General features: G+C 31.2%; 3 protein-coding genes across 4 annotated transcripts; all 3 read right to left on the reverse strand.

The window, feature by feature from the left end:
* Positions 1-2,091: 2,091 nt before the first annotated feature.
* Positions 2,092-11,018, reverse strand: LOC129921500 (aurora kinase B). The gene is made up of 5 exons (XM_056003352.1): positions 10,756-11,018; positions 10,493-10,684; positions 2,693-2,986; positions 2,396-2,627; positions 2,092-2,338 (listed from the first exon to the last, which is right to left on the reverse strand). The coding sequence occupies exons 1-5, from the start codon at positions 10,887-10,889 to the stop codon at positions 2,234-2,236; spliced, it is 957 nt and encodes a 318-aa protein (XP_055859327.1). The 5' UTR covers positions 10,890-11,018; the 3' UTR covers positions 2,092-2,233.
* A 1,721-nt stretch (positions 11,019-12,739) lies between these two features.
* Positions 12,740-13,222, reverse strand: LOC129921504 (cytochrome c-like). The gene has a single exon (XM_056003357.1). It carries the CDS (start codon positions 13,118-13,120, stop codon positions 12,794-12,796), a length of 327 nt encoding a protein of 108 aa, XP_055859332.1. The 5' UTR covers positions 13,121-13,222; the 3' UTR covers positions 12,740-12,793.
* Positions 13,223-14,259: 1,037 nt separating this feature from the next.
* Positions 14,260-27,218, reverse strand: LOC129921498 (V-type proton ATPase subunit H). Of its 2 annotated transcripts, XM_056003349.1 has the most exons (8): positions 26,994-27,218; positions 26,426-26,904; positions 21,276-21,512; positions 20,407-20,541; positions 20,220-20,345; positions 15,249-15,685; positions 15,067-15,180; positions 14,260-14,903 (listed from the first exon to the last, which is right to left on the reverse strand). In XM_056003349.1, exons 1-8 carry the CDS (start codon positions 27,037-27,039, stop codon positions 14,822-14,824), a joined length of 1,656 nt encoding a protein of 551 aa, XP_055859324.1. In that variant the 5' UTR covers positions 27,040-27,218; the 3' UTR covers positions 14,260-14,821. The 2 variants fall into 2 exon arrangements, with proteins under 2 accessions (XP_055859324.1, XP_055859325.1); XM_056003350.1 differs by lacking the exon at positions 21,276-21,512 and having other exon boundaries at positions 26,994-27,217.
* Positions 27,219-27,263: the final 45 nt, after the last annotated feature.

Genomic DNA, 27,263 nt, shown 5'->3' on the forward strand with positions numbered 1-27,263 from the left:
ATAAAGTGTAAAAATAGTGAATGAGGTGGCGAACTAACAGGTTGTGTTAAATTTCCAGTGTACCTACCCAAAAAAATGATGATAGTTCATGCCTCATGTGTTTTATGTATTTTGTACTAAATTAGTAACAAATAAACACTACAAAACAATGCAAATATAAGGTTTGGTAATATTTTGCCCCAAAATTCCAGATTCTTTGACAAAGACAAGACACCAATTTCACGAACAGAAACAAAGTGAGTTGAATTCGATTAGAAAATGTAAATAGGTGAAATGCAGAACACCTAATTGCACTTTTTTTAAGTCCAAAATTAATTAAATTGAGCTTACTATCAGTAAATTCTATTTAATCTCAAAGTCCAAACGCGAAGCGGAAAAAAATTTGTCCAAGGGAGAATCAATTTTGAGGTGTGAAAATAAAATCACAGTTGTAGCGAAATTATTTATAGTGGCGAGATGTTGTTATTGTCGGCTAGGATTTTTACGATTTCTGCTTTTCTGGGGCGTGGATAACACTGAAGGAAATCGATTACAAACAACGCTGCTTTGCTAAACTCTCTACCACGTTGTATGCTGTTCGAGGACCGCAGTACACGTTGAATAGGCAGTGTAGCAAATTATTTTTTTATTCTTCCCTTTGAATGAAAACAATTAATTTAAAGTAGGTATTAAAAATTAACAACAATTTTATTGAATTTAAATCTTAAATCTAGATAGGGTGGTAATCATTACAAATTATTCATTATTATTATTATATAAACCCATGTGGCAATCATGGCAAATAAAAGAAGAAAAAAGGGTGAAAAGGAAATGACAGCTAACCAGACAAGCTTTGTGTGGGCGCTTAGTGTAAACTCCGCACACTCCACCAGCCGAGTTGCTTTTGCCGTTTAAAAGAAATATGCTGTTCAGATTAGCTTCGTGTGGGCGCTTAGTATAAACTCCGCACACTCCACCAACCGAGATGCAACTTCAGTTGAATGTGTATTGGTGTGGTTGCTCATCCATATGTGGACGCTTGTAAAACGTTGCATTGAAGAACGCTTGTGAAACGTCGCACAATATGAATGCGCAATAACACCAATACTGGTGAACCCTTTTCAGGTCACTTTGGCGAACGCTATGTGATAACTTCGCACCTCAGATCGCTGAGAAGAATTGAATTTGTTCTGATCGGTGTCGCTCATGGTATAAAAAGACAAGGTATGATCATTAGAGGCCCCATCTTACAAAATGGGGTAATAAGGTTTTGACGTTTGGCATTTGGCAAAGTCAAAAGCAACAACAATTTCCAAGACAAATTTGTAAACAACAACAATTTCAATGGGCTGGGCTGTCAAAACCTTAAGTAGCCATAAGTTTTGACAGTTCTCGATACTGAGCTTTTTCTAATGATCATACCTTCTCTTTTTATACCATGGGTGTCGCTGTTTTATACAATTTCAGAAGAGCTTTTTTGTATTATTGGAAAAGCTTTTAGAACATATGTTTTTTTTATTGGAAAACTGGAGGTGCTTTATAGAAATGTCACAATGCCACGTTGTGTAGGACTAAAATTAGTGTTGCCTCTTTGACAATACTTAGTATTAGAAAATTATACTTTTTTATAACATGAGTGAAGATGAAAAGTATTACAGTAAAGTTGTTTGAATGTATTTCATGAATGATTTATATAAACACAAGTAAAAATATTAATTGAAGTGAAATGAATGGTTTATAAAAGTGAAACAAGTGAACAAGTAAAATATTAATTAAAGTAAAATGAATGATTTATAAATGTTGATTGTAGAAAATAAAGATGGTCGTTACACAGTGATGCATCAAAAATATTTTTGGTGCAATCGTGTAGTGTTTTCTTTCCATACAAAAAGTATGGAAAATGCTCAAAATTAAGAATTATTAATTTAGCAAGCTAAGTCGTGTTGGCCATCACCAGCGCACTAGCTGTTATGAGGTTAAATAAGAAAATACTTAAGAAAAAATTAGCAGTCCGCTGACGCTGGTTCATATCGGATTCCTACACGTAAACTGAAGATGTAATGAAATACCTGAGTTGAGGAAATAAATCTTTTAAGAAAAAGGCAACATAAATTTGATAAAAATGAATATAAAATTGTTTAATGAATTTTTAGAAGATTAAAAATGAAACATTGAAAAACAAAAGAAACAGTTTCTAGTTCTAACATTCAAAGGATAAATATTATAAAAATAATTGAGTTAAAAATATTTAAAACTACTTCCCAGCTAGCAAAGCGTTACGCTTCTGCATATTCTCCTTAACCCAGGGATGGGTCATTACTTGAACAAGTGTTATGCGAGCTGAGTTTTTCCGAAGAAGCTGAAAATACAAAATAATTATATTATACGACTCTGACCAAAGTATTAATCTGCTTACTCTTGATATAAGATCTTTAGCCCCCGAACTCATATGCTTTGGATAATTAATCTCAAGACGTCGAATTTTTTCATATGTCAATTCAGTGTTGCTCGATTCGAATGGTGGATTCCCAACCAAGAATTCATAACACAGAATTCCCAGACACCATTGATCTACAGAGTCATCATAACTTGTACCATCAACCATCTCTGGTGGAAGGTAATCAAGTGTTCCGCACATTGTTCGTCGTCTTAAAGGAGAAAACAAGATAAATTTAAATATTTTTCAAATTTCGAAAAGAAAAAAACAAATTACTTATTTGACATTGTGTGAGCTGACCATCCGAAATCAGCTAATTTAACATTATCATCAGAAGTGAGAAGAATATTCTCTGGTTTTAAATCTCTGTGAATAACATTGTTCATGTGGCAATAGTTTAATGCATCTGCAACTTGGTAAGTGTACTTGGCCGAACGGAACTCATCAAAACGATGACCTGGTGCATTTCGAAGATGTTTATAGAGTTCACCTTCTGAGGCGATTTCCAGAGCCAAATAAATCTTTGACTCGTCATGGAACCAAGTAAGCAAACGCAAAATATGTGGATGTCTGTAGAAATTGAAATTTTAATTAAAACCTTTTGTGACTTTAGTCTACATATTTAATAGACCTAAGCTCCAGAGCAAAAAAAAAAAATAAATTCGTTTTTATTGCTGAATATGATTCCTTAGTTTTTTTTATTTAACTCATAAACTAAGCCTTTCTTTAAAATGGTTCAAAGACAGTTTTCATAGTCAATTAAATTTTCTATCAAGTTAAGGTTGTTAAGGAATTTAAAAAAAGTAGTTTTGACTAATTCTAACCTAAAATCAATGAAAAAAAAAGTTGCAAAATTGACGATTTTATTTTTTTTACTAAATCAAGGGGCATTCGGTGTATAAAGCCGGTACACCCCAACTAATAAAATAGAGTAGAGGTTAACTTTGATAATATGCAACTATTAATTTATTTTGCCAAGACACGACAGGAATGCACCTTTTCAAAAATTATCACTTTTTTCATTTTTGACTTTTTTAGTTGAAAGCAAGATTTTTAAATTTGATGAAAAGGTAAAAACACTGGTCGGAAAATAACAAAAAAAAAGTCAGGAGCAACAACTCTGTGAGGTGATTTTAATTGACTTTAGTGGGCTGATTTCAAAACTGTTTACAGATTTATTCTATCACGTCTAGTTTTTGAGCTACACACATCACTATTTTCGCTAAGTCTCAAAAAATATGTTTCTTTCTTCTTGATGTTTAGTCAAAAAAATATATTTTTCCGTAATATGTTGCGTTCAAAAAACAGTCATTACTTTGAAAAAAACAATCAAGGTTTTGAGATTTGTTTGTATCATAAATTTCCTTTTCCAATATCTTTGCGAAAAAAATAATTTTGAAAAAAAAAATAACAACCTTTAGGACGTATTGATATGGCATTTTGAGAGTGCATACATATTTTTGCCAAACGAAATTTAACGGAGACGTCAAATGTACCCAAAAAAAAACAACGCATTTTGGCCTGTTAATATTAGAGTATTTCACATAAAAATCCTTTAGAAAAGTAGGTTAACCCTAGTTTACATCCTGGGGTGTGATACACCCCAGACGACTTTTAAATGCTTGTAACTTTTTAGAAAATCAGTTTTTCGACTTGGGATACAAAATCAGTGAACAAAATTCTTTTTTCTAAATAGTTTTCTTCTTTATTTTATCAAAGAGCTTCCATTTGATTTTTTGGAAATTTCGTGTGAAAAAAGGTCGTCCACACTTGCCTGGGGTGTGTTACACCCCAATGATCAAAATGTGAAATAAATCAATTTTTTTTAAGTGTTTATTTTATTTTTCATGAATTATAAGTAAATCATAATTAACATTTCGATGTGTAAGCTTATTCTGGTATAGGTAGATCGAATTTCTGGAAAAAATTTAGTACAAACTGTATTGATGTGGTGTTGACAAGTGTTTTTTTCACAAACATCGCAAGTTGATCTCGATTTCCTGTCTCCTGCTCTCGGACAAAGGTGGCAATTTTACGAACGTTTTTTTTATGACTAGCAATAACTGTTTGCGTGGAAGCTTCTCGTGAACTGAATGAAAAACTGCGATTGTCTTCCCATACTGCATCATAGAGAGCATCAAGACTAGCTTTGGATAACCTTTTTTTCTATAGAAGGATGCGAACGATCATCCAACTCTATTTCCATTTGTTCTTCTACAAGTTGGATAAGCTTTTCGTTTCGAAATAACTTTATATTTCTTGAAGGAGGGTTAAAATGGCGAAAAATAAGAACTGTGGCTAATGCTGAATTATCCAATAAATTGTAAAATACAACCATGGGCCACCGAATGGTTTGGTGAGAACATGAATAAAAAGATACCATTTGGTCAAACAAGTCGACTCCTTTTATTCCGTTATAGAATAATATCATGACAGGTTTATTTTGAGGTCCAAAAACTACTTTATCAACAATGTGCTGTGTTGAAAGCAGTCCAACTTGTTTCCTGGGTTTTGGAACCCAAGTCTAGCATTGCTCTCAACGCTGTTGCTCTTTCTTTTTCATCACCTTTATTATATTTTTTTCAATAATTTATCTATGTAAATAAGACACTAAAACAAAAATTACATTTAAAAAGTTATTTCACTTTTAACAATTATGTTAGAAAACAATATTTTCATACTTAATTTTTGATAAATTGCAAAGCTTTTCGCACTTATCTACAAAATCGCCTTAAATTTTGCCGAACAATTCACGTATTTATAAACAAAAACAATTTTAATGTCAACTCGATTGCAAAAAAAACGTAAATAATTCACCAGAACATTAATTTAAACAAATATATGCGCTGAAAACTGTTGGGGTGTAATACACCCTAGGCAAGAAAGGTAGTAAGTTTTTTGGGGATGTAAACTAGGGTTAAAGCTCTATTTTCGTTGCCGGCCAGTGTAATTGGTTAGTTTTACGGCCATATTATTCACTCTGGATTAAGTTTGGATTTGATTGGAAGTTTGGAAAGTTAATTTTAAATCCAATCCATTAAATCTGAATTTCATAAATCCAAGGATTTAATTTTTTGTTCATATTATTCACTCAAAAAAAATTATGAGATTATTTAATAAATTTAGTATAATTTGCATTTATCTTTATTTTTCCTTCACAAAATACTTGACAAAACAACTGAACACTGTGAAAATGAACTTTACATCTGGATTTATAAAGTTAAACAGACCTGCAGTTTTAATTTGTTTGGATTTAACGAGATTGGATAAAATATAACCGAAACCCATGTGAAAAACATGCTACACTTATAAAATTCGGGATGAAGGTTTGAGATAAACCATGGACAAAGGATTCATAAAGTTCTTAAAAATATTTTTGGTGAAAGGTTGTTTTTTTTGGTGGGTTGAGTTGTTTGTGAGAAAGGTATCATAACAGTTGACTTATATTTTTTGACTTATATTATTTGGTATACGATTTAAGAATCCATTAAGTGTACAAAAATTTCTTGAGTTAAAGGGTGTTTTTTTTTAAAGATATGCTGAAACTCGGAATTAGTACCATAAAAACTGGGAAAAAATTGTTACACCAATAAAAATTGGTAAAAATATTTCATTTATAACAGAAACCAAGAATCTAAGCAGACTATACAAATACTTTAGGTTAAAGGGTGTTTTATTTTGGGAAATAGGGAAAATTCGGGATAAGTCCGATAAAATCAATGGTATAAAAGTTACCCTTACGAAATGTTGAAATACTTGTTTAGATTATACTTGCGATCAAAATTTATAAGTAACTAAGTTTTGAGTTTGTTGTTTGAAAGAAAATAATTTTCAATAAAATATTTAATCTGTTGTTTGCTCTATTTGAAACAAGACGTTTTATTCTATTTATTCTCTGCTAAAAGGTTATGGGCCCAGTCCAATAACAAAATAAGGAATTATATAATTTAAAGAAAATAATTTTCAATAAAATATTTATTCTGTTGTTTGCTCTATTGGAATCAAGACGTTTTTATTTATTTAACTCTGCTAACCGCTTGGTATCCAATCTGATGTGAGTAATGAGCAGATAGTTGAAATAACGCCACAACTATCAGAACCTGAAGAACCAGCTCTCCCACGCCGAAGCGAAAGAATTTCAAAATTGCCAAGGGCAGTTTACAATGCTGAGACGGTCAACATCTTGGAAGATCCCGAAGACTTGGAAGATGCTTTATCCAGAAGTGATAAAGAAAAATGGGTAGAAGCGATGCAGAGTGAAATGAGGTCATTTGAAGAAAACGATACCTGGAAATGTGTAGACAAACCTGCTGGAGCCAACATTATCAAGACCAAATGGGTGTTCAAGAAGAAGCTTGACGAAAAAAATGATGTACGATACAAGGCTCGATTAGTGGTGAAAGGTTTTACACAGAAAAAAAGGTATTGATTATGATGAAACCAATTCACCTGTCGTGAGGTACTCTTCCATACGATATTTAATAGCATTGTCAGTGAAGTATGATCTGCAAATACAACAAATGGATGCTATTACTGCTTTTCTCCAGGGTGAGTTAAGTGAAGACATCTATGTTGAGAAACCGAAGGGGTTTTCGGTGGGAAGAGAAGGTCAAGTGATGAAACTCAATAAAGCTGTGTATGGACTGAAGCAATCAAGTTTAGTTTGGAACACCAAGCTAGATCGAGTCCTCCAAAAATTTGAATTGAAGCGTTCAGAAGTGGATCCTTGCATATACTTCCATCGAAACAATAAGACCATGACGTTTTTAGCAATCTATGTCGATGATATCTTAATCTTCACTAACGAGACTGCATTCTATGAAAACCTCAAACTAAATCTGATGAAAGAGTTCAAGATGAAGTTTTTGGGAACCGCGAAGAATTGTTTAGGAATGAAGATTACACGTGACAAAGATGCAGTGTACCTAGATCAAGAAAAATACATATCTGAGATGCTGATTAAATTTAACATGGATGAGTCAAATCCTGTAGCAACTCCTATGGACATCAACATAAAACTGTCAAAAGAGATGTCACCTAAATCTACGGAAGAAGAAAGAGAAATGGCGAAGATTCCTTATCAGCAAGCAATCGAAAGTTTATTGTTTGCAGCACAGTGTACTCGACCGGATATTTGCTTCGCAGTCAACAAATTAAGCAAATTCAATAACTGTCCTGGCAAAGAACATTGGGCTGCTGTGAAGAGATTGTTCAGATATCTAAAAGGAACAAAATCAGCCAAACTAAAATTTTCAAGAAATAGTAATTCTGAATTCAAAATTTACTCGGATTCAGACTGGGCAAGTGATTGTGACGAAAGAAGATCTGTCACAGGATACGTATGTATCTTGCAAGGAGGTGCCGTGTCCTGGGCGACAAAACATCAACCAACTGTTGCGTTATCCACAACAGAAGCTGAATATATGGCACTTTCCGCCTCAACTCAAGAAGCAATGTGGATTCGTGGCCTCGAGTCTGAACTCAACCAAAACAACTCGGTCATGAACATACATTGCGACAACCAAAGTGCAGTTCATCTGGCATCGACAAGCAAGTATCTATCAAGATCTAAACATATTGATGTTCGACATCATTTTATTCGTGAGAAGAAGAACATGAATATTATCTCTTTCATTGGAATTGGGACTGAATTAATGGTCGCAGATTATTTAACAAAACCAGTATCTGCCGAAAATCATAATTTCTGTTCCAATAACATGGGTTTAAATTTGAGGTAAATTTTGTTCGAGTGGGGGTGTTGAAATACTTGTTTAGATTATACTTGCGATCAAAATTTATAAGTAACTAAGTTTTGAGTTTGTTGTTTGAAAGAAAATTATTTTCAATAAAATATTTATTCTGTTGTTTGCTCTATTTGAAACAAGACGTTTTATTCTATTTATTCTCTGCTAAAACGAAATTTATTAAAAATTTTGTCTTTCCCATGGGAATTACGAATAAAGTAAAACTATAATTTTTTTTCATGTGTAGAGAAAATATGGGTATATTTGGAAAAGTGTGCAATACAAGAGTAATACTAGTGGTATACTATTCAAATTCAGGAATTATGTTGAGATAAGAAACAAGAATCTAAAGAATCTATGAGAATATCGTTTTTTTTTTTTTTTTTTATACTTTATTTCAGAAAAAGACTTAAAGCTATTACAATAATAACAATACTTATAGCTTACAATAATTCAAAAAATAGCATTAAACTTCAACTAAAATAGTTAGGAACATCCTGTTGCCCAAAGGCAAGAGTTGGATGTACCATTAAATTACAAAAGTAATCAAAAAACTATTGATGGGGATCATTTATAATATAAAAAATTGAAAAATTCAAGTAAGGAAATTACAAAAGAAATTTACTTATGTGTATATATTTTTATTTACTTATGTGTATATATATTTTTTTTTTATATTATTATATCTATTTCACTGTAGTTCAACGAAAATAGGAAAAGCTTAATATTACCTAAAAAGGTTGATACAACTCTCTCGCACCTTATATTTTCTGGCAGGTTATTAAATAAACGAGGTGCAGTAACCAAATAAAAGTGAGAAAAGTGCGCTTTTTTAATGTTAGGTACAGTGACCAAACTCATGCCGTTTACACGTAAACTATGAGATCCATACAATCTAGCAGCCGTATACCCAGAATTTTCGAAAAATATTTTCAATACTTTATAAAAATATAAATGCTTAAGTGGCAGAATATTAAGATTCCTGAATAACTCAAAACTTGGAGTTCTACGATTAACCCTAGCAATAATTCGTATAGCATGTTTTTGCTTAATAAGTAAGGGCTCAATTTTGTTACTATGCGTTCCGCCCCAACAAGAAAGTCCATATTGGAGCTTTGATTTAAATAAGCCATTGTATACCAATTTCAAAATTGGCAGGCTACAATACAGGCTGAGATGGTAGATTTGCCTAACAACTTTGTTCAGATAACCTTTCAAGTTAGAAGTGTGGTTTATCCAACTCATTCGAAAATCTATCAGTATACCTAGGTATTTGAAACATTCAACGCGTTTAATTTTAAAACAACCACCAGAACATAACAGGTTTTCATTATAGGATGCAGTGGAATCATGCAAACAATCAGAAGACAGAAGGGTGAATGATAACTTAGTGTAATATCGTGGTTAAAAGGGTGTTTTTTTGAGTGAAAACAAAAATGATGGGTCACCCTAATGAAATTTGGTAAAAACGTTGAATTTGGGATAGAAAGCAAGAATAAAGTTTTTATAAACAAAATTTAGGTGAAAGGGTGTTTTTTTCGAACAGACAGTTAAATCTGTAATTGGTCCCAAAAAGCCAGTCCGCCCCCTCCCTCTTGTCCGCGAAAAAACACCCTTCCACCCAATTTTTTTTTTTATATACTTTTTGTATTCTTGGTTGTTATGATCCCAAAAGCAAAACTTTGTGCCAAGTTTCATGAGTGTAACAATTTTTTCTTTTTTAAATGCCTATTTTACCTGTACTATAACCCATTCAACGTTTCATGTAATTAAAACCCGTGAACGTCTTAGTTAAGGCATAATCAGTAGCCTGAAATCTTGGATTTATTCTGTTAACTTATAAAATTTTTCAAGCCTTTTAACTTCGACACGCAAAATATTTTTTTCATTTTAGAATATTTGTCTACGCCTAAAGATAACATTTGCATCCAAAAGTTAATTTCGAAAAAAAGTGGACTTATTGCGTTCTTAAAACTGACGATTCAATTGTAGTCCTACTGATTTTTTAGGATGTTGTAAGGATACCCACCAGTAGTTTAAAATCAAGTTTGCAGCTTTGAAAGACCTGAGCTGATACAGCGGTTCTGGAAAAAAAACTACTAAATTTTCGGGCTTTTTTCAGTTGACTATGAAAAGTGTATTTGAACCATTTTAAAGAAGGCTTGGTTTATGAGCTAAATTACCGACCATTGTTGCCGTTTTCGCAGCGTTGCACCAATGCATTTTTGACTCAAGTATACTTTTATGCCAAGGAATCATATTCAGAAATAAAAATTCATTCATGTTTCATTCAAAAGGATCTATTCAATAGACGATTTATCCAGATACTTACTTTAATCTCGATTGAATTTCAATTTCTCGTAAAACTTGTCGCTGTACGCCGCCTTTTTGGAGTTCTGATTTGAACATCACTTTCATTGCAACCATGTAATGGCTGTGACGCTCTCTGGCAATGTATACACGACCGAATTTTCCTCGGCCCAGAGGTGCTCCAAGTTCAAAGTCGTCTGTTGACCAATCATATCTTAAAAACAGACATAATGAATTTGTAAGATATATTTAACAGAAAAAGTTAAGAAATATTAAAAAACTTACGGACGCCCATAAGCTGGATGCGACATCATTTTTTTCGACATGTCCAATACACGTTCTTGATATGGATCAGGCACTTCGCTTAACAAAGCTGGCAATTGATCTCTAGTTGGAGCTTTTTTCTTTAATTTGTTCATGATTTTTTTAGAAGAAATATAATTTTTTTAAGGAAAAATGAAGGAAAACAGAAAATATCGAGTTGTGTTTGTCGGTTGAAAATTAAAGCCGCCAATTTCAGTTTATTTTATTTTCAAAATACAAAATGAATGAAACTGTCAGATGAAAAAAATGACAAATACAGTTGCGCCACCTGGAATGTGCTAGCGAAAGAAATTATCGAATGCATTCAGTGAGGCAGTTGAATTCGCTGCAAATGGCTGTGTTCATCAATAAAAGTACCTTCATCATGCTCATTTCAAATAGCCGTGTTTTATTATTTGTTTGGATCTGGATCAGTTGTTTTTGTAATTTTCACATGAAGTCTGTGAATAAATGTACAAAGCAACAACAAATTAAGAGATGAGTTTTGTTTGTGTTGCGTGCGTGTTTACGCACACTCAGAAACTTATTGGGACGTCATTCACCACAGTGGTGGCTAAAGTTATCCGTTGAATTTGAAAATTGGCAGTTATTTAAACAAAAAAAAAACACATCCTAACCCAACTAACATTTCAGCTTTGGTAAAGGTATTACAGAAGCTACATTTCAGCTTCTTTTTAACTTAAGTAAGGTTGTTCGCCATGGGAAAAGGAGAACGTTACACAAATAATTTTTTTACCACACAAAGGCATTGAACTTCGTACCCATAAACAAAATATTTACCAACGTGGTGACTTTCACATATATTCGCAGACAACACTGTACAGAAAAGGGTTTTCGGGGGTAAGACGTACGAAAGTTTCCAGTCTTTGTATAGTTTGTCGATGTTCGTACCTGCTTGGTGGCAGTCCACCACTCTACCCACTCGGTCATCCTAGTATATTCATTAATGAAATCAAAAACTTAATCAGTTCAAGTAGCAGAAATGTCAAAAAAAATGTCTGAGCTAAATAATACAATGTCAAAACCCAAAAGTGTCCGAGCTAAATTATTCAATATCAAAACCAAAAATCAAATACAAAACTTGGTAATTTCTGTACAGATTCTATAAATCATTAAACAAGCTTATCCGAAAAAAAGCTTTCTTCGATTAAGTTTCTGGAACAGTATTTAAACAACTTATTAGAAGTTGTTAAACAAGTTCAAACTTCTATAAGCAATTAAATTCTGTAGCAAGCCCAATACAGGCTGTATAAAAAGTAGTACCTGCGAGATTTCAATTTTTAGAAGCTGTTGTGTTAGTTGAGAAGGCCCAACCACAGGTTTTAATCAAACAATAATGTTTGAATGTGGGCGTAAAACTGTCATCACTCAGTTGTTGCCACTTCTACAGGGAGAAAAAAAGGCACTTAAATTAAAACGATACGATTGCCGTTAAAATTCTGTTAAATTTGAGGTTAACTTCATTTCATTTTAATATGAATTTTTATCCTTAAAAACCGACTTAAAAATAAAAAATTATTGTCAGCCTTCAGCTTTAGTTGCAGTTTATCATACTTATTTCCAATAGTGAGATAGCCTGATGGTAAAGCACTCTAGTGTTCCAACAGTTGTAGGATGATTCCACATAAAAATAATATTATCTTCCTCTAAAAGTAAGTGGATCTACCCACGGACCAAAAAAAAAATCTTTTGAATTTTCACATCTACGAAATTAAGAAGATTTATTTGTTTAATTTAAAACGGAAGTCATCTTGGACAAAAACATGCAGAAATCCGCCTAATTTAATACAAAATCCCTTATATTTTTAAAATCATCTTGGCTTTTGGCAAAGATAAAAATTGTCGAGAAAAAATTCAGTTTAGCGCGATCTGCGTACAATGCTTAAAAAACAACGAACGATTTCTAATAATAAACGAAAACAATCGTTTGAAGAAAAAACAAGCATTTTGAATTAAATGAAATTCAATTTTATTTTATTTTTTCGATTTGGCAAAACATTTATTTTGTTGCGCTCTTGAGATATGCAATTAGATCAGCACGTTCTTCGGCTTTCTTTAAGCCAGCGAACACCATCTTTGTGCCAGGAATATATTTCTTTGGATTTTCTAAATAAACAAAGAGAGAATCATCATTCCATGTCACTCCTTTATTCTTATTGGCATCAGTATATAAATAGCCAGCTGCTTGCCCCGATTTTCGACCAAAGAGACCATGAAGATTAGGTCCGACCTTATGTTTGCCACCAGCTTCAACTGTATGACACTGAGCACAGCGTTGAACAAAGATTCTCTTTCCATTTTCAGCATTTCCAGGCTGAATTCCCATTTTGAAATTAAATTTCAAATTTAAAGTACAAAAATATTTAAAAAGTCTCTTGATTATGAACAAAAAGTATAAGTGAACTGATATCTAGGCTATTAAAAAAAAAACTCCTCAGAATCTAGGTACTCGTTTTTTTGGGAAAGTTGACTGGAAAGTTAGTTCCTAGCCTAAAGCAAGGTCAAGTTTAGGAAATATTAGGAAGTAGACATTTTTAGAAAACGTCATTTTCTGAGCGCAAATTTATGAAGACGAGTAAATCGAGTTAGGGGGATTTTTCTTGCCTTACTTTCCAGCCAGCTTTCCAATTAAATTGCCTAAAGGAGAATGGGCATATTGGACGTTTGGCGGTCAGTAATGAAATTGGTATCAAATGAAAGAACTATAACGTAGGAAAAATTTTTACTATGGCCGTTTCGTTGTATTGCATTTGGAATGGAAGATATTGCAATATTAGTGTTGTTAATGCATCGAGCAATATGCGAAGTGCAAATTGAATTACTATTTTAATTAAATTATGAAATATGATTTTATGTCATTTTTTCTATGATTTAAAACCTTAATCTTGAATATCCGACCAATGGAACTCAAAATATAAGTTTTTTAAGCCAACCACTTCAAGATTTTGTTTTTGAGTTTTCAAAAGGAAAAAAACAAATAAAAAATTGAGAAAAAAGTCTTAAAATAGACTCGAAATTGATGTTTTAAAAAACCAATATTTTGAGTTCTATTGGTTGGATATCCAAGATAAAGGTCTTCAGGCTCAGGGAAAATGACAGATTATCATATCTTGCACTTAAAATACACGTTCAATTTTAAACATTGAGACAATTTGCATTAACTTTTAAATGCAAAAATGCATCTTATCGGTTTGTGAAGAACGTTAGAAGGATAAAACTTCTGCACAATGTATGTAAGACTTAACTACATCAAAAAATAACAAAATCGTTCTTGGCCGCGGAACGTCCAAGTTCCATACAAAATTGCCCATTCTCCTTTGAATGATTTTTTTTTTCACATTTAACCAATCGAAGAAGACTAAATATTAGTCCATTACATTTCTGAATCTGCCGAATGGCTCAAAATTTTAATTTCTCGTAGCCGAAAAAAAAGTGTAAATGAAAAAAAAAAAACAATAATAGATATTAAATTTTAAGATAAAACATTTATGTATATATATTTTTTTCTTTTAAATTAACAACGTTTAGTAAATAACCAGGCTTTAATTGATCAGCAGTTATTGGTAAACACAACAACAAAAAATTATTATTATTGATTTAAAAATAGAATTTTCTCGAATTAATTACATTATATTCAAAGATAGTTCTTTACAACAAACAAACAAAAATTATAAACAATACTTTTTCTTACTTCTTATATACACGCAGGATTAATACAAAGAAAAAAACAAGAACAAACAAAATATTTTATTTTATTTTTTAAAATTTTATTTTAATAACAAGTCCTCTGCTATTGCTGCGACCCGCGAGAACAAAGAGATGAGATGCCTCCAATATTTTCGTTTATATTGTTTTTGCTAAAATCCTTGAAGAATTCGAATTTGGAATGGTTTTAATCATTTTATTATGGGAGATGAAATTTTAAAGTTGGCATCGATAGACAGTTACTTTATTATAGTATTTTTTTGTTAAATATATGATTTATGTATTTTTTTTTAGAAGTAATCTTAAGTGATTACGGGTGTGTTTAAGCTTTTCCACTGATAGCCGAACCTCCAGAGGGTTGTGTTTTCTCGTTTTCTTTTTCGAGCTGCTTGCCAAGGTATTCCCTGTTTTTTTGTTTATTTTTGTTTTTTTTGATAAAATAAAGTTTATAATTTGAAAGTTAAAAATCTTGAAAAATCTTGAGAATTCTTGATGTTCTAATGTGATGATGGAAGGGTGTTATTGGAAATGGGACGAGAAATGAGAAATGAAAATACAAACACTTACCAATTGTGAACCATCAATTTTTGAACGGCAAGAAGAGCTTCATAACGAACATTTGGATCATCATGGCCGAGGAGTTGCATAACAATCTGCTTTCCACCCAGTTGCTCAAGGACACTTAAAAAAACACACACAAACATGACAATTATAATTTTTAATATACAGTCAGAATTTTTCGAACTTACTGTTTGCCCCTTGGGTAATGACGTACATACTCGCCAATATCAAAGCAGGCAACCGAGAGAATGACGGGATCCTTGGATGTCTCCAGCAAGTGAACCAAAATTCTCAACAGCTCATAGTTTTTCTCATTGAGACGTTGGGCATTTTCACGCCAAAATTTGGCCGACTTATGCACTGGAGACCATTCCAAACGGGCACTCTTCAACTCGGTGGCGTACTCATCAAACGAGCTCAAGTCCTGTACAGAATTCTGAAGCTTCTCAGTGAGGAATTCAACATCTGCGGTAATATCCTCATCGTCGATGCGGCGTTGTTCCAAAATAGACAACTGTTTCAGAACCTTGCACTGGACCATTGCAATGCAGTGCTCCTTAGCGACTTGGGCCTCCTCGGGCTTTTCAATTAAATTGCGGAACACTGCGAGAATAATGCGAGTAACCTACAGAAACAAATAAAATAATTAAAAATTTCCTTTAAAAAATGAAAACAATGATTTTGAATGTATTCTCGCTATAACGCTTTACTAAAATTTTTATTAGTCAATAAATGGCGATGAGAAACAAAACTTGCTATATCCATTTTTTTTTTTTTTTTTTTCAAAAATGAGATTTTGATCCATATTTATAGAATATGTATCATTGAACAGTTTTGCAAACTAGTTTTGTAGAAAAATTATTCAAAACTCAATAAATATCGGTCTTAACTACTAGCCTCATATAAGACTTCATAGGTTATTTCGATTTTTCTAAAAATTAATGATTATGGATATAGCGAGTTTTGTTTCTCATCTACCCAATCATCTATAATTTATAATTCTTAACATTCACCAAATTCATATTTCTTGGGTTTTTTGATATGTTTGATATAAAACATTTATTTTATTATTTATTCACCATGACGTATGCGCAACTTTTTTTTCAAAAATCGTTTGTTTTTAATTTCACAAACATATGTCCTTTTTTAGGGCCATGAATTAAATTATCACAATTTCTTATAAATTGCATTTATGATCTTAATGGTCTATTCCTTTCCGAAAATTTAATTTTCAGGATGCAGGGAAACATTTTTGTCATACACCAAAAAAACAAATACCATTCGATCTCGTATACCACAAAAACGCGAAGGGTTGAATAATGGTTTGGGTTGTTTTTCATAATTAGATGTAGGGCCGATGCTTCTAATCGACACGACGGCATCGTGGATCACCTTGCAAACTAAATTATGCTAGCTTACACTGAGTATGACATGCCATAAAATTGGTCTTCCAACAGGACAACGACCCGAGACAGATCAGCCTTTTTTCCAACAAAAAGTATTGATGTTATATGATTTCAATTCAATTCAATTTTTTCTTTATTCTCACTTAAAAGTATCTTAACAATTTCATTAATAAAATTTTTAACATAATAATGAGAATAGTTAGTGACATCTTTTATATTAAAAATAATTGAGATGATGCCACTTTATTAAAAAAATAATACTTTGTGTGGGGTGGACAAAGAGAAGAAAATTTAAATGAAATTAACAAAATGGAAAAGAAAAAGATAAAGGACAAAGAAAAACATTTTTTTTTTTTTTTTTTTTTTTTTTTTTTTTTTTTTTTTTTTTTTTACTTATTAAAAAAAACAAATGAGACTTTAAAAACGGAGGCCAAGTTTTTTTTTTTTTTTTTTTTTTTTTTTTTTTTTTTTTATATTACATACTGTAGTAGCGTTTCGATTTCACTATGGTCGATATCAAGGAGCCATATCTTAACTTGTTTTGAGAACATGGATATATTTCTTTGCATTCGAATTTCAATGGGGAGCGTATTAAAAAGCTTACATGAGATGATGGAATAAAAATTTCTGTATTGTGTAGTGCGGAAGTAAGGTATATTAATGATGAACCTGGAGTTGCTTCGGAGGTTCCGAACATCAGAAATAGGGCTTTGCTGATAACCACCTCTGACGAAGAAAACTTTCAAAACCTTAAAATAATATAACTGGCGAACTGGTAAAATTTTTGAAACTCTGAAAAGATTCATCGTGTGCGCTAATCTATGTGACTTAAACACTTTTCGTATAGCAGATTTTTGAATTGTTAAGATTTGATTTATTTTGTTTTGATAAGCTCCACCCCAACAGCATATACCGTATTGTAGTTTTGACTGAAATATCCCATAGTATACCATTTTCAAGATATTCGGAGAACAGTATTTTCCGAGACGATAAAAGCAGCGGGTGGTTGAAAGAAAATAGTTTTTTAAATTTTGAATATGCTTAGCCCAGTTCAAATTGCGATCTATTGTAACACCAAGGTATTTAAAATCATCCACCGCTTCAATTTTAAAGCAACTACAGTTACAATTGGTATTTATATTAAAAGAATGGCTTCGTTGTACAATACATCTGCTATTTTTAAGTGCGTGGTTAGCACAATCATAAGAATGAAACATTATATCGATATCTGGAGGAGATTCATTTCTAGGAACACCAAAATACATAATTTTTGTTTTATTACTTACAATTAGTTCTTGATCTTTGAACCAGCATCTCAATAAATAAACATCATGGTTTATGTTGGATATTAAATTTAATCGACTAGTTGAGCAGTAAGCGATTCCAAGGTCATCAGCAAAGGCCCGAATCTTACCCGTAAATGGAAGGGAAAATAACGAATTTATATAAACTAGAAATAAAATCGGACCGAGAACCGATCCTTGGGGAACACCCAAGTTACACATTTTTTTATTACTTAATTTATTTCAAATTTTAACATAATGCGATCGGTCTTTAAGATAAGATTCCAACCAGTTGTAGATAAAACCTCTAAATCCTATTTCAAAAAATTTTCCTAAGAGTATTTTATGATTGACCATGTCAAACGCTTTAGCTATATCGACGAAGAGTCCAGCGCACATATCTTTGTTATCTAAACCTTCTTGCACAATACAACAAAACTCTAAAAGTGCGTCTTCTGTTGAAAGGCTAGATCTAAAACCAAACTGCATTGTACTAAAAAATTTAATTTTATCTAGATAAGCCAGCATTCTAGATTTGACTGTTTTTTCAAATATTTTTGAGACTGAAGATAACAATGATATAGGCCTATAGTTTGATTTTTCAGTTTTATTGCCCTTTTTGAACAAAGGAATAATAACGGCACATTTAAGGTCGTCTGGAAAAACGCCAGACATAATGCTTGAATTAAAAAGAGAAGTCAGAATATCTACTATGTTGGGTCCAACAGCCTTTAAAATATAGTTGGAAATTCCATCTATACCTTTAGAACTTGATTGCTAGCACAACCTAACGACCTAAATCATATTGCAACTTTATTGGGCGGTGTCAAAGGGAAGTGCGAATAAAAAATATTAATCATATTTTTTTTTACACTATCAATTTTTTTATCTAAAATTGGATAATTTTTGTAACTTTTCGTTAATAATTTGCAAGACGACAATCAATAGAGAATGTGACTCGCACAAGTCCGTTTGTCCGTCTGTCAAGATTCTATCGGTCTTAGTATAAGAGGTTGCATTTCAAATGAATGGGTCGATCCACTTTGAACTTGGGTGTAACGGTTTTTGAAGATTGTACAGAGCGGTTTTCGGTAATGATTCTTTGGGCCAAAACTTACAGTATCTTTCATATAAGATCTGTAAAAGTTTAAATTTCTTCAAAACGGAACCAACTATTTTGATGTTATTCCTTGGGAAGGCCAATCTCTTAAGAGTAGTATTGTAATTGTAATTGTAATTGTAATTGTAATTGCAATTGTTATTGTAATTGTAATTGTAATTGTAATTGTAATTGTAATTGTAATTGTAATTGTAATTGTAATTGTAATTGTAATTGTAATTGTAATTGTAATTGTAATTGTAATTGTAATTGTAATTGTAATTGTAATTGTAATTGTAATTGTAATTGTAATTGTAATTGTAATTGTAATTGTAATTGTAATTGTAATTGTAATTGTAATTGTAATTGTAATTGTAATTGTAATTGTAATTGTAATTGTAACTGCAATTGTAATTGTAATTGTAATTGTAATTGTAATTGTAATTGTAATTGTAATTGTAATTGTAATTGTAATTGTAATTGTAATTGTAATTGTAATTGTAATTGTAATTGTAATTGTAATTGTAATTGTAATTGTAATTGTAATTGTAATTGTAATTGTAATTGTAATTGTAATTGTAATTGTAATTGTAATTGTAATTGTAATTGTAATTGTAATTGTAATTGTAATTGTAATTGTAATTGTAATTGTAATTGTAATTGTAATTGTAATTGTAATTGTAATTGTAATTGTAATTGTAATTGTGATTGTAATGAGTTTATTTGGCTCTAGGTTTGCCGTTTCTTTGTATGCTGCTGAAGCGAAACGAAAATTTTTCTAAGTCTCCAAAGTTAAAAACTCTTTTGGGACAAGAAAAAATTTGGAACAAATCGTCGCACAACGCCAAAACCGCGAATCTGGATTTCTGGACATTTTCAGTTTATTGCGTCATTTTACTTGTTATCCCTCTATTCACTGCGTCGTTCCCAATCCTCCATCTGTTGCCTAGAAGCCTAAACTATCAATTTCTGTTACACGAGTTTATAAGATTGCGTGAGTTTCCAAAACTTTTAAGCCGTTTTTCTCAAAACTACAATTTTGCAAATTCGTGATTTTGGCATTGTGCTCACGAAATGATTTAAAACTCTTTAAATATTCTAGCACAGGTCAAAATTTTGTTGGTCAAGCTGCGAACTGTGCAACGAAAAGCATAACAAAATTTTCGTAACATACTAGGCCTTAAAAAATTATTTATGGGCTTAAAAAAAGCATTCTTGTTGCCAATAGAATTAAGGGAATTTACTATACAAAACTTTTTTCGGGGTTAGATGCGAGGATCAGTTATGTCAGCATTTTGATGTAATTGGCTCTTTCATAGATAGTTTTTCTGACTTAATAATGCTTATCAAATTTGTACCTTGTTAACTTACCTTTTCTTTAGCACAATCGTTAAGAATGTCAGCTAAGATGGGAATAACGCTGAACTTGTTCATCTTTCCAGCCAACAATGGGTTAAAAGTAAGCACCCACAAGCAGAATACCAGTTGATATTGAACCTTGAAAGAAACAATTATTTCAAAAACATTTTTCTTTTACTATATTTTTTCTTAAACTCACCTGGAAATTAACTCTTGAAGAAAGAATACTGATCAAAGTACTAATTCCATCGACTGACACAAAAGCAAAACGATATTCATCGATGCGCAGCATCATTTGCAAACAACGTCCAACCGATTGGATGTATTCGTTACTCTAAATTAATTCATATCAGGAAACAAAAAAATAAACAAAAAAGAAACATTATAGCAAAATCCAAGTTTAAATAAAAATAATAAAAATTGAGTTAGTGGTTTTAGTAACAAATAACGAACAATAATAATAAAATAACAATAGATTTACTAAACGACACCGATAGCAAAATTTAGGGGGATTCGAAAAATTACTTGATATTTAATTTTGTTTAATTTTGAATTTTTATATTGTCCAAATTTTGTTGAAATAACAGTAAACAAATAAAAAAGTGAGAAATATATATATTTTGTTTTTGTATTTTATAAAGTTATACCAACACCTTTCCATTATTTAAATATTTATGGAGGGCAAACTAAATATTTTGTATTTTGTGTGAATGTGTTCCTTTTTTACAAAGTATTTTTTGTGTTGTTTTTTGTATTATTTTTTTTGTTTGTTGGTGGGAGGGAAGGTTTTTGTTAGTGGGTTAGTTATCACGACGGACACGGCGTTTGTAGACACACAGCTCAGTTATGTTATGCTTTGTTTGTTCCCTAACAAAAAGTTCTAATTTCTTTTTCTGATGACGCAAAGTTCTTTTCCGTTTAATTTCAAATTACATGTTTTTTTAAAAAAGAAAGAAATAAAACACACACACAGGACGAGAGAGAAAAAATTTGATTTTAAAAATGAGAGTTTTTTTTTTTTTTCTGTTTCGAATTAAAAATTAAACTTAAACCACACAGACACTCTACCGGAATAGCACCCGAAGGACCTCCTGCTGCAGTTGACGAGCTGGTCGAATCACCAGACACAGGGCGATAAGACTCGTGAGATTGCGATTCATTGGCGGAGTGCTGACTGCTAAAAGGACTGTAATGATGGTTTCCACCGTGATGCTCTTTGTGGTGACCGCTGTGTCCGTGCTGGTGGGTGACCACTGTTTGGACACGCTTAGCCAGCAATGCCATGTCGTTAATGTAGGATTTAGCCTGGCGATAATTTTTGTGTTTTTGTTTTTTTGTTTATTTTTTTTAAATATTTTTTAAAAATATTTTTTCAAAATCATGTTCTGTTTTTTTTTTTGTTATTTACACTTGCTTATTGATTTAGTTGTTTTATATGTTTTTTTGTTTTTTTTTTTTTTTAACAACATACAAACGGGATGCACAAGATCGATCCTTGTCAGCTAGAGAAACAACATACAAAGCGCACACAAAGTTCTGATTGCAAATGGCTTGATGTGGTTGGTTTTTACAATTTTTTTTTTATTGATTTTGTGTGTTTCAAATGTAAATGTGTATGGTTTGTGCCTTTCCGTATTATTTTATGAAAATTTATGATCAAATTGAAAAATTAAATAGAGAGGAGCGAAAGATATTATAATTTTATGGAAATCAAAACTACAATGGCACTCAAAAGTATGAAAAAAGAAAAAATTACAAGTGATTTTTTTTTTTGTGGTGAGAACGATTTTATAAACATAATAAAAATAAGGAAAAGAATAACCGACATACATATTGCATGTTCCACCAATTGTGAAGAGGAAATCAATTATGTAGTCGGTATATTTAAAAACAAGCATATAATCGTGTTTTATTGATTAAGATATAACTCTACTAGAAGAAGGTATCTTATATTTTCGTTCAAATATTGTCAAACATACAGCAAACCGGTATAATTTTATGCACCAAATACCATAAGGTTTTGTTTTCAGGTAAATCTTATTTTTGTATACTACACTAGAAACTTATTTCTAAATGAGGATGAAATATAAAATTAAATTAAATTTTAATAACGGTTTTCGATTAACTTATTATTTGTTTTTACATTTTCTCCATGAATATTATAAATTAATTTTGTATACAGCTTTTTTTCTTTATTCTCAATTTTAACATTATACATTTTTTTATTATAAAAATGCAGGCCTCCGATAGAATTCAGCAAAAAATAACAAATTGGAAAAGTATAAGACGAACATTCATTTTCTGATTACAGATACAAACACATAAAATATCGAACCTGGATATTTGAAAACAGTAACAATTGGAGAAACAATAAAAACTCAATTAGCATTTTTAATCTTTTTACTTAAATAAGATTTAAAAGGAAAAATATGTAATTGGTAAAATTCTGGAAAAGATTTTTTAGAAGGGGATTTATCAGCCAAGTTCTCTGGCAACTTTGGCACTACCAAAAACGCCAGAAATTTCAAACGCATTATTTATTGACCTAATAAAAAGTAATTAAATCTCAACAAAAAATCAAAAATTCTGAAAATTTATAAAACAAAATAGTAGATACTCCTGAAAAAAATTTAGATTAAGAAATAAATCCTCTCAACAGATCCAGCCATGCTTAGTTTCTTAAAAATAATAAATGGCTTTTAGATCGATTTTCATTGTGAAAAATAAATAAAACCAAAATAAATTCACTGTCACATCAGTGAAAAATCAAAAATTAAATAACAAACAAACAAATTAGTACAGATATTATCTTACTCAATCTGAAGATAATCTTGAACGGATGTTTAAACCTGATTCACATTCATACTACCTCACTTTAGAAAAGTCATACCAAAAACTGACGAATATTAACTCTAAAGACTTTAGATCGATTTGTGAGTCAATCATCGTTTCCTCTAAAAACTTTAAAAAGACTGATAGACAACAACTTGATAATGCCGTAGAGCTAAGATTGATTTCTAAAGCAAACCACATATTAATTGACCAATAAGGGAAATTCAGTGGAAACACACCTAGTTGTAACATTCCATCCAATCCAAAAAGTATGTACTAATTCAAAAGACTCATTTTGCTTTCAAATAAAGATGTTTTGTTTGAGTTCATTCACGTTTTGACTAAGCAATATACTTCTAAATGAAAGAATTGTAAAAACCAAGATAGAAAAATAATCTGCAATCTTTTTCCAGGCATAACCTATAATGTTTGAAAGTATCAAAAATATGCGTTCAGTGTTTCTTGTCTTTTTTTTTTATTTAAAGCAGCAAGTTAAACAAAACAAATTCCAAAAGGTAGATAAACAAATTATCTAAAAAGATCGTTTATCTAATTATTTTTTTTTTTTTTTCTAAAGCCAATTTAAATTAATTGTCGGTTTACTTTCTTTTCAAATTTTCACGAAATGAACACATGATAGGTAGTGCACATTAAGATTTATCAATAATTTGTGGTTGTATTACTTAATTTAATTAATTTCTTCACGCTATAGTATAGTACATTTTAAACTTCCTCTTTTAATCGCACAAAATAGCCATGGACAGAGAATGCTTTTTTGTAATTTTTTTTCTTTTGGTATATTGTCGAAATAAATTGATGGAGACAAAAATATCTTAAAAGTACCGTTATTTTCTATATTTATTTGCACTAGCAATATAATGCTTTTCCTGTCTCTTTCGCTAGTGGACATAGAAATAGCATCGTTAAATTTTTATTTCGCGTTCAAAAGTTGTAAACGAAAATGCATTTATTTTATTGTTACTATTTAATTAACAATTATTTTTGAAATAAATAGGCAGAAAAAATCATTTAAACTACGAAAAAAGGCAGAATTACTTTCGATCTTCATAGTAAAGGGAAAAATCCTTCTCAATTAGCTTTAACTCTAAATTTTTCGAATAAATGATGGATAAAGCTATTTATTTAGAAAGAGCAAATAGAAATTTAAATCTGTAATTAAATTGCGTTAACTTCTTCCCCGTAAAACTTCAATGCGAGTGGATAGAGCGATTACAAAGAAACGAAAATCTGGGCCTTTTAAGTCATCTCGCACGATTTTGCCCGAAGTAAATATAGAATTCGGTGAAAAAAGTGAAAAGCAGTCCACTTAATGATGATGAGTTATATACACTGGTAAGCAAGAAAAATCCAATGATATAAAAAGACACATGAAAGATCGCCTAACATTAGATAAAAAATATCTAATAAAAACATGCAGTTTTGAATGAGAGTCTTTTGGAGTGATGAAATAAAGGTTAACCGCATTGGAACCGATGACAAAACATTTGTCCATCGCTCTAAATGTAAAAAGGACAAGCCAAAGTATTATCTCAAGACGATGAAACTAGGATTGGATTTGATGGTCTGGGGCGCATTTTCCTGGCATGGTGATGACCCATTGGTTAGGTGGATGGCAGAATTGATAAATTTGTAAATAGTACACGATAGGTTTTCGGACGAAAAAATCGATGTTTCCACTTAGCCATCTCAAATTCACGATCTTAACCCCATACCAGACGTTAGTTGAAAGTTTACCAAAGAGATGCCAAGGAACTTTAAAAAACCGTGATCTACTAACAAGTTACTAACTTAGTAGTATTGAATTTATTGGAAATTGTAAAGAAAAGGTCTCAAATAAATCCAATTTTTGTGAGAAAAATCAAAAGAGTGCTATTTCTTTGTCCATAGCTGTATGTAGTTCACGAGCAATTAATCAAAATATTATTTTAGTAATTCAAGGTTTAGAGTTGCTCCGTACTACTTCAAGTCTTAAAAATCGCAAGCTAAAAAATTAACTTTATTGACTTGACAATAATAAAAGGATCAAAAAATTAAAAAAAGTTTTTACAGTGGGAGAGAAAAAAATCGATACGCAGAGAGTCAACAAATTTCACACAAATATGTATGTATTACTGGACTTTGGTCCAATTTGAATCGGTGGGGCAACTCAAAATGTTGTAAACGATTCAAAATATATTGCAATATACCAACAAATCTCTACCCATAGATAGGTGGGTCAAAAGTAAGCAAAAAAAAAAAAAAAACAATACTCTCCAAAAAGAAAATATGATGCTTGGTTGATTTTTTTTTTACAATAACAAGGCCACACAATATTATACAATTGAGAACTTACATTTCTCAAAAATTTGGCCAAAGGCCAATAAATTCCAAAAACAAATGGGACAATTTCAAGTTTCAAGGATTTATTTTTGTTTCTATTATTTATCTCTAATATGTTTACGTTTCTTATAAAACAATCAATTAAAAGAATATTTATTGCCTTTGTTTTTTTTTTTTTGTATTTCAACTTGACTATGACTAATTTATAATAAAAAATAAACAATTTATAAAGAAAAATAATTTCAATAAAATTGATTTAAAGTCTCTCATTTGTTGTTTAGTTACATGTTTTTGACCCTGCATATATTTTTTTTTAAAGTTGATTCATTATTGGCAGTATGTAAATACAAGAAAATAAACAATTTTCTACTTGAGAGAAGAGAAGAAAGCTAAAATTTCCATCCATGAAACAAAATCAATAAAACAAAAACAATCCAACTTATCATCACTCCCAATTTAAACACTGCCACTACTTGGAAACTTTATTCATCGTCATCATCATTCAATTGATTGAAATTAAAATGCGTCTAATTAGTAATTTGAATTTCTTTCGTCTATTGAATTTCCTGTCCACAAGAGAGTGTAAGATGTCAATATGATTCCAAACAAAAGAAAGAAAAAAAAAAAACTACAAAATGTGAAGGTGTGAAACTTATGAAATGCAAAAAAAACATAAATTAAAATCACGTGACAAATAGAAAAAACATAAGTTTCAAATAGTTTTTTATCTGTACAACCTCATGACGGTGGGGTTATTGTCACTTTTTTTTTTTTTTGAGTGTGAAGAAAACCAAGATAACTCAACTCAAAAAAAAAATAATAAACTACAAAGAATAATAAATTATTAGTTTCATGCAAGAAAATTTACATAACAATATTTTTTTGATAGAAATAAATGTAAGATATAACAGACATTATATATAAATACATCAAGAAGGAAGGTATATAAATTATATATACATTTTATGTCCAACAACAATATAATATGATCAAAATGCAGAAATGGGAGAAATTAATTGTTATTTTGTTAAAAAGAGACTACTCACATTAACGGTAAGCTGATCCTTTAAGAATTGCAAATAAAAGTTCAAGTCAGACTTGGGCATCAATTCCTTGCCCCAGCATGCCAATTTGGCAAGAATTCTCGATGACATGTTGACAATGAAACCATCCTGTCGATTGAGAAGATTCAAAAATGGTCCCCAGACACATTCTTTCTTCTTTAAAGCATAATCGTGAAAGTATTCGACACGAGAACGATCCTCCTGAAGGATGTCATCAATCATGACAAGGATATACTGAATGGTAGAGTCCTTGGACACATGGGCAAGGAGATTTAAGAAAGTCTTAACAGCCTGACTGGGATTTTGTTGGAGATAAGCGACCTTGGAAGTATCAAGAGCACTAATACATTGATAGTCTTCCTGGGAGATCATCTGGGATTGCATATACGATTGCCAATTGATTGTTTTCTGACGAATGTCAGTGGCTTGCTGTTGGAGCACACTAGTGGCAGCAATCATGTCTATAGGAGGAGTACCAGAGAAATAATAAAATAGAGAAAATGATATTTAACTTTTTGTCTGCCATCTTGTGTCGTAGATATATTCTTACCGATGTTCTCATCGGGAAGATTTATTAGTCCTTTGACGTCAGCCATTGTGAAAATTGATGATTCAATATATTATGGAGACGATATTATTGGAGTATTGAACAAATTTTAATTGATTTTATTGTTGGAATTTTTATTTTTCACAGCAAAAATAAGCTATGAAAAATTTTCTTCTTTTGCGATTTAGTTCAGGTGACAGGTCTTGTGACTTTTTCGCATGAGAAAAAAAAAATTAGTGCCACAGAGATTTCGAAATTGAATGTTCGAAAATA

The sequence above is a fragment of the Episyrphus balteatus genome, chromosome 1 (assembly GCF_945859705.1).
Source record: "Episyrphus balteatus chromosome 1, idEpiBalt1.1, whole genome shotgun sequence".
In the NCBI taxonomy this organism is placed as follows: Eukaryota; Metazoa; Arthropoda; class Insecta; order Diptera; family Syrphidae; genus Episyrphus; species Episyrphus balteatus.